Source organism: Alligator sinensis, unplaced genomic scaffold, assembly GCF_000455745.1.
Source record: "Alligator sinensis unplaced genomic scaffold, ASM45574v1 scaffold741_1, whole genome shotgun sequence".
NCBI classification, from domain to species: Eukaryota; Metazoa; Chordata; order Crocodylia; family Alligatoridae; genus Alligator; species Alligator sinensis.
This window is the reverse complement of record NW_005842212.1, coordinates 202,782-210,306: the sequence shown is the minus strand read 5'-3', so window position 1 is coordinate 210,306 and position 7,525 is coordinate 202,782. Positions and strand designations below refer to the sequence as shown.

Here is a 7,525-nt window from a genome sequence, read left to right as displayed (position 1 = left end):
AGCGTCCTTGGCTCTGGGTAGTCTACATCCTAACTGTGGCTCTGCCTGTGTTTCTCGTTGTCCTTTTCTGCTGTTCTGGAAAGGTATGTACTTTTTCCTAGGCTTCGGAGAGAAGTTTAGTTCAAGACGTCATCTCCTTGTGGGAAGTGGTTCACTTTGGGACTTTTCTGTCTGCTTTTAGAAACAGCCCAGTGCTGCAGAATACAAAAAGACTGATGCTCCTCAGCCTGATGTGAATGAGGAGGAAGAGAGAGAGGAAGAAAAAGACAAGGGGGACAAGGAGGAGGAGGAGGAAGAGGAAGAAGAAGCAAATGAAGAAAAGCTGGGTAAATTAAATTCCTATTTGGAATCATTGGGAAATCCAGTACGGGTTTTCGCTCTCATCTTGAAAGTAAAATAATATGTGTTGACAGATGTTAATGTAGGATTAATGGCCAGTCATTTGAAATGAGTGAATGTTTTCTAGAGAGACTTCTTTTTTTTTTTTTCTCTTTCTTTAGAAGAAAAGCAAAAGAGTGATACTGAGGTGGGCAATGCTAGTCAGGAGGAAGAGGAGGAGGAGGAGGAGGAAGAGGAGGACGAAGATAGAAAACCTGCATCAGAGGTAAAAACATTTTTGGAGAGATCTCTTCAAAATACAAATGAATCCTGTAGGTTAATGGTGTTTAGCCCATAGGCCAAATCCAGCCGGTGGGGTTCCCCACTAATCCCTGGGGAGCCTTATAGGCCATGGCCCTGTGCCCTAGTTTAGGTGCGTAGGGTGGCAGAGAGCCCAATCCTGGTATGTGAGGAGGTTTGTAGGGTGGGTGGCATTGGCTCCCTGCAGCCCGTTTTTTTGTTTGGTTTTTTTTTCCACATGGAGGGCAGGGCAGGGTCTGATCTGGCCATGCATTGTTCATTTAGCCCACAGGGCCAAAACACAGTGAGCACCACTGTTCTTAGGTTGTATCTCTCATCTCTGGTGATTGTACTTTAACTAGCTGTTATTTTTAAAAAAACTAAACCCGGGACATGTGGTACTGTTCCTACTGGTATATAAACAAGCTAAAGTTCAGGACCACTGCTTGGAATTGAATTCTGTAATCAGTGTGCAGCAGCAGAATAGGGTGGTTTAGAGGGTCTTTTCTAGAGATGAAAGAACAGTCCAGCCTTTCTGTGTGATTGGGGTACAGATTTTCAAAGCACTTGGCATTGGCCTGATAATTTGTACCACACCATTCCCCACAACGACGTCTACTATACTGACAGAAAGGAGGGAGGAAAACGCTTGCTGTTAAGTGCTCTTGTCTATAACACTAACTTTTATATAGACCTTAAAAAGTGGATTCATATATCAAATCTTATTATCTTTTTTCATCCAATCCAGGCATCTCTAACTGTTCAATTAATTTATTTTCCAATGAAGATCTCAGTAGTTACAGTTAGCAATTTCTAATCTAACAGAAAATACAGAAGGGAAGATCAGAAACTTCTGACATTTTAAGAAATTTTGTCTTCAATCTTGCAGGAGGAAGAAACTGTGAATAGATCGCCCAGAAACAGAAAGCCAAGGAAAGATTGAAAAAAGAACTTGATCTCACTTTTTTTTTCCTCCCCCCTCCCCTGCCCCCCAATGTGGTTCTGGGAGAGGACCTTGGACACCTTACATTGAAACTCAGACAAACCTCAAGACTTCACCATCCACAGGTTCCAGTCAAACACTATCCAGTGTAACAGTGTCTAGCAGTAAAATATTTGTAATCATCTGTTTTTTTTTTTTAAAGAGCATCATTCCTATAGAAAGAATGCAGTTAACATCATGGGCTGTGGATTTTGGAATGTAATATAAAACTAACCTTTTTATTTTGGTTTTAAGTAATTTTTTTGTTTCATTTTAAATAGATTGGTAGGATTTCACTGGTCTCAACCTTGGCTTAATTTAATGTATTAATCAGTGAGAAGTAACAGCAGAAATCTAGAAAAAACGCTTGGCAATTCAAAATTCAGTTTTATAACTAGTGGATTTTTGATTGTTTGTTTGTTTTTTTACAAATATGGAGATTCTTAAACGTACCAATGTCTGTATTTCCCTAAATTTGATAATCATTTTTGAGCAAAGGTGGTCAGTGTGGCTGTATAGCTTTCTTACCCTCATAAGGATACTGTGGTGGGGGGGAGGTTAAATCCATGTACATATGTAACCAACCAAACTGTGTTTATACTCCAGCTTTTTGGGGGGTTGAGGGGGGGAAAAAGCATAATTGTCCCACAAAATAAAGATGCTCCCTATGGCTGCTGTCTGTTTAGCTGTTCATAGTTGGCCTAGAAGGTGAGGGTGGGTCCCTTAATATGGTACTTTATCCTGCAGGCCTCACAGGCTGGATGTCTGGTTTCTTTAGTCCTTGCAGGGTTTCTTTCTCAATAGGGCTGTTCTTTTTACTACGTTTCCTTCCTTCTGTCCAGCCTCCCACCCCAGCTTTCTCTGCTACTGTGCAGTTTGGCTTCCATTGCTGAACAGTAATTCATGCTCAGTTCCTCAAACTTTTTTTCTTTTTAAGCTAGGCTCACTCCTTTCCAGGATCCAAACGCTGGATAGGACAGTGTCCCTAATCGTTATTGTTGTCACCGTGTAAACTCCTGCGGACAGGAAGGTGGCCGCAGAAGGCAGGTTGGACTAAAGTCTTTTATTAAAAGCAAGAATTACAGTATTTTGTAGATGGAAGAAGGAGCATGTGGAATGACTGGTGTGTGTAGCTGTTTAAGTCTCTTATCTGCTCTTCATGTAACAGTTGCATCCTAAATTATATTGTGAATGTAGGGCGTTCCAATTCCAGCTGAATAAATTTTTTAAACGCGTTGTGTCTATTATACTATATATTTCTATTTGTTTCCTGTGGAATACATGGGAACAGAGCATACCTCCTAAGACCAATACCTTTTTATTACTCTTTACCAAAATATACTGGGAAGATGGAAGGTTAGATGTCTTACTGAGACTTTGCTTCTGCCTTTTGGTTAGAATAGTTAAGTGGTCCTAACTCCTATTCTATTCTCCTTGCTTTGAATATAAACACTCCAATGTTTCCATTGGGTGGGAGGGTAACTTGGGTGTGTTGTAGAGAAGAATTAATGATGAGGAAAACATCTTTGTAGTAAAGATTAATGCAGAATAACTTGCATTTAAAAAGAAAAGCTTTTGCTGCCTGTATTCTGTGGCTGTTGAGCTGAAATATCAGTGACATGAATGCATGTCAGGGTTTTTTGAAGTGTCTGCAATGTACAAATAAAACACTAACCAAGATGCTGAAATCCAAATTTTATTTCCAGTCTGGGACCATTGGCTTGTAGAATCCATATTTCTCCCCAATACCTGGTTATATGTTGCTTTTACCTCCAAAATGGCTTGCTTATACCTCAGCACTGGAGTATGTTATGATTTAAGTGTTGCTATTGTTTTGTTCTCACGATAGTAGCTTATTTTTATAAAGTTGGTTAATGACTTTCTATTCCTACCCAAATGGTCTGGCCAGCTTTTATAGATGGCCGTAGGTCTTGAGCACAGCACGGGTCTTTCTTTTTTTCTAAATGATTTGATCTATATGCATATTGCCTTAACTTCACTACCTTTTTCACTTTCTGTACACACAATTCCAAAATACTCTTAACACAATTCTCATGTGCTGCTTAAAACAGCAGCTATGAAATAATACTGCATTTAAAGCTGGTTCTAAAATGTGTTGCTTCAACTAGATCTCCTGAAATAGTCTTGTCTGCATGTCTTGGCTTTCTTTTGATACTGTAATATGACACTTGAATAGTCACTACAATAAATGGTGACTTCACAATGCATTTAGAAAAACTTAAGTTTGAAAGATGACTTTGTCCTGGGTTTTAATTCTAGGTTACAGTTTAACAGGTTGTCACGTTTAACTGTCAGTTTTGAGTAAGGAAGAAGACATCCATATATAGTAAGGGTAGCCATGTTCCCTAAATACTGCAAGCCCGGTTATGATGTAAAGCAAAAGTTGGTCTGCATATAAGACTGAATTCAGTCTTAATTCTGTTGGACAGCGTTCTTTTAGCAAAATATTGACAGTGGATGTTGGTGTCTGTTTTTACTTGGCATTTTTTTTGCCTTCTGGAATAAGTATGGGGGTGCTGTAAACTAGCTCTCTTACAGAATTATGATCAGTAAAAGGTGATAGAAATATAGCAAACTTACTAACCTTCTGGTAAGAAATATGTAAATTGGTCTTTCAGACTAGTTATGTTAATTCACTGGATAACCAAATAGAAAGTGCATTGTACAGTGCATTGTTAATGTCTAAATTTTTGGATTTCTGGGTTGGAGGGGGACGTTCTTACAGAAGTATTCACTACTGGTAAAGGTATTCTGTCTCCTCTACATATTGCTCCACTTAGTCTGTGGCAGCAAACTTGGTGCTAGTGACCAGTTTCTCTGCACCCCTCTGCCTTCCTCTAATACGTTGTTTCTAAATGCCAGTATTGCCTCGATGGTTTTCAGAAGCAAAATCCTCAAGTGTTACTAAAAAAAGAACTGTGACTTCTCACAGAAAAGACCTTGTCTGTTCATTTAAAAATTAATTGTAGATGCAGTATGCATATATAAATATTGGATAAATTATAATGTAAGTTTACTCTGATTAATAAAGAAACTTAAATCTATTCAGATTTGCTTTGTCTACCTGGCTACTAAAACATCTAAAAGCTTTTTTGTCTTTTGCCTTCCAGCATGAAGGTAGTGAAAGTGGTAGCGCTCAAGTGGAATGCACTGTAGGTTCAGTCTGTGGCTTCTTTCTTTTCTTTTTTTAAGAGGGGTTTCTAGAAGAAGGCAGCAATTAAGGCAAAAAAACTTTTTGTTAAACTTTAAGTAGATTTTTGTGCCCTCACCTACCACAAAAGTAACGCTTGATTTAAGGTAAAAGTTCACAAACCTTTATGCTTCATTTAATTTTAAAGTATGAGCACTCCATGGCATCTGTCCGCTGCTTTCACAGCTAAAAAAAACTGTGAATGCTAAATAATGTATCTGTTAAATTGATACTTTGAGCTGCAAAGACTAATACTTTTTCCTTTAAGAGGAGAGAAACCTAAAGTCCTTTCAGTGTGTATTTTTAAAATTAGCTGATGCCAACACCAAAGAGCAGAGGAAGTCAAGGGAAAGTTATTTTTAAAAATAGGGTTTTTAGAGAGATCAAGTATTGGTGGTAGGCCCCTTCCAGGTGTCGACTTGTGGCTCAGCTCCCCGAGTAGATGAACGCTGGCTTTCATAGCCACTCTGCAGTCTCACTTATTCTAATTTGTAGTGGGGTATGGACTGGATATGAAACCCTTGATCTGGAGAGTAAGGTTGTTCTACTGTCTCCACTTGCATGGTTCTAACCTACATGGTGGCTCTTGCTCATGACTTGGTGGTAAACTTAGGTCCCTGTTGCACATTTACATGTATTATGCAATTAACTGGTCAATTTTGCAACTAATTTAGACTAGCTGCAGGTATAAAGTAATTATCGCATGATAAAATGACTAGCTATAAAGTTTAGTGCTTGAAAAATGTGTAACAACTCTCTAGCTGGTTTCTATCCAGCTTTTATTTTTAAGGTATAGCAGGGCCCTTGGTTAATATGAATGCAGCAATGTTGTATTTGACAAACTGCTTTAATCTAGGAATGTTCTGAGGAAGAGCTGGGTGAAGAGCAGGTGGTGAGAGACTTGGACTTAGTCCTGATTTTTCCCTTTGGGTGGGTTTGCAATACGCCCTGTTCTAGCTCAGACTTCCATGCCATTCTCTTAGTTCTGCTGTCGGGTTGAAAATGACTTAAATGGGTTTGAACCAATGAAAAATTACAGAAACTTGGCCACTTTATAGAGTTTCATATTTTATAACTGGACTTTTTTTTCTTTCTTCTCACTTGCTCAACTGTGCTGATGCCCAGTCTTTGGGCGGTCTGTCCCGAAGGGGTCGGAGAGGTCTAAGAATAGTCATTGCTGCTGTACTTGGAACCCAACATTTTACTTCCCTGTGAGCTGAGTCAGCAAGAGCTGCTGGCTGGTCACACCCTTCTTAACAGATGGGTGAGCAGCAGCTGTGGTGGTGGGAGTTGATCAAACGACTAGAATTTTTGTCCTCCTTTTCAGTGGCTCCTAGAACAAAATTAAAAATTGCACTATGGACCCTAAATCAGTATAAAAGTTCTAGTAACTGGGTGCTTGGTGCGTACTTGATATGCAGCTCAGTTTATTTAAGCATTCCTGACTCAGCTTCTTTTTTAGCTCTGTTGGCTGCTACTCCTGCCACTTTCCCTCTTTTAGAGTCTGTTTTGTGCAATCTGTGGAGTTTGCTTGTACTTTAGTCTGTACCATGGTTCCTTTTCAAAGCCAGGTAACTTTCCCATTTATACTTTCCCAAAGAATGGTACAAAGTCACTTTTTCTTAGCAGACCTGACGACTTTTCCAAAACTGCTCGACTGAAGTACTTGTGACCTGTGCCAAGAACGCTTGACGGTAAATACCCATGTAAAAAGCTACCACTAGGGTACAGCAAAGGATGCACGAACCTGCCAACTGCTCTTGTGCCTCCTGGGCGTTGTGTTTAAAATGGGTGTGAGCGCAATGACTCGATGCAGGAAGCGCTTGAGTCTAGATCTCTCCCAGGGCCTGCGTTCTCCCATGTCACAGTCACTCCCGCCTCATCCAGGAGGCGTAGGCCCAGCCCTTGAAGGAAGATGCAGTTCTTCTTTCTTGCCTCTGTAAAATGAGCAGCTTCCCACTTTAAAGCTAAAAACAAGCTTTAGTTCAGTACTCCCCTTTCCTGGGCCTGGGGCAGGGGGGTGGATTGCTTCAATCTTTCCCTGCCTGAAAAAGGAGGATGAATGCTTTCAGGACCCCTGGTAAAGAGACCATCTTTTATTAGACCAACACTTTGCAAATAAACCCCAAAAATCTTTAATTGCAAGGATCGTGGCTTTGCTTTTATTAGAGCAAGATTTTGCAAAAAAAAACAACCCCCCCCAAATTTTAATTACAAGGAACAAGGCTCGTGTTCTTTTTTGGGGGGAGGGGGAAGCCTTGATCCTTGCAATTAAAATTTGGGGTGTTGTGTTGGTTTGTTTGCCAAATTTTGCTCTAATAAAAGTCAACCCTAACCTTTAACTGTAAGGAATGCTTTGCTTTCCTTTGTGTTAAGGTTTCTTATTTTTTTTCCTCCCCAGGGACGCGGCTCGCACTCGTTACAGAGTTCATTTACAACCAGGCTCCAGTTCTGCGCCCCTCTCCCCGTGCACCCCAGCTGTCAATCACCCCTCGCCTCGCCACGCGGGTTTCCTCATTGGCCGCTCGCGCTCCGCCCCGCCCCTTCCTCCCCTATGCCTTTTAAACGGTCTCCGGCGACCCTCTTGGCGGAAGCGACGCCCCTTTTTCCGCTCCGTCGCCCTCTCATTGGCTCCGCCCGCTGCCCATCCGCCGCTGTGACGCGCACCTCCCCCCCACCCAGGAAGCCCCGCCCCCACCGCCTGAACTCGGCTC

General features: G+C 41.0%; 1 protein-coding gene across 1 annotated transcript in view; it reads left to right on the top strand.

The window, feature by feature from the left end:
• CANX (calnexin) overlaps positions 1-2,841 on the top strand; it is a 16,547-nt gene extending 13,706 nt beyond the window's left edge. The window contains 4 exon segments of the mRNA XM_006026828.3: positions 1-83; positions 182-326; positions 501-604; positions 1,508-2,841. The exon segment at positions 1-83 is cut by the window's left edge and continues 13 nt beyond it. Of these exon segments, the coding sequence (XP_006026890.1) occupies positions 1-83; positions 182-326; positions 501-604; positions 1,508-1,561 (386 nt within the window). The 3' untranslated portion in view covers positions 1,562-2,841.
• Positions 2,842-7,525: the final 4,684 nt, after the last annotated feature.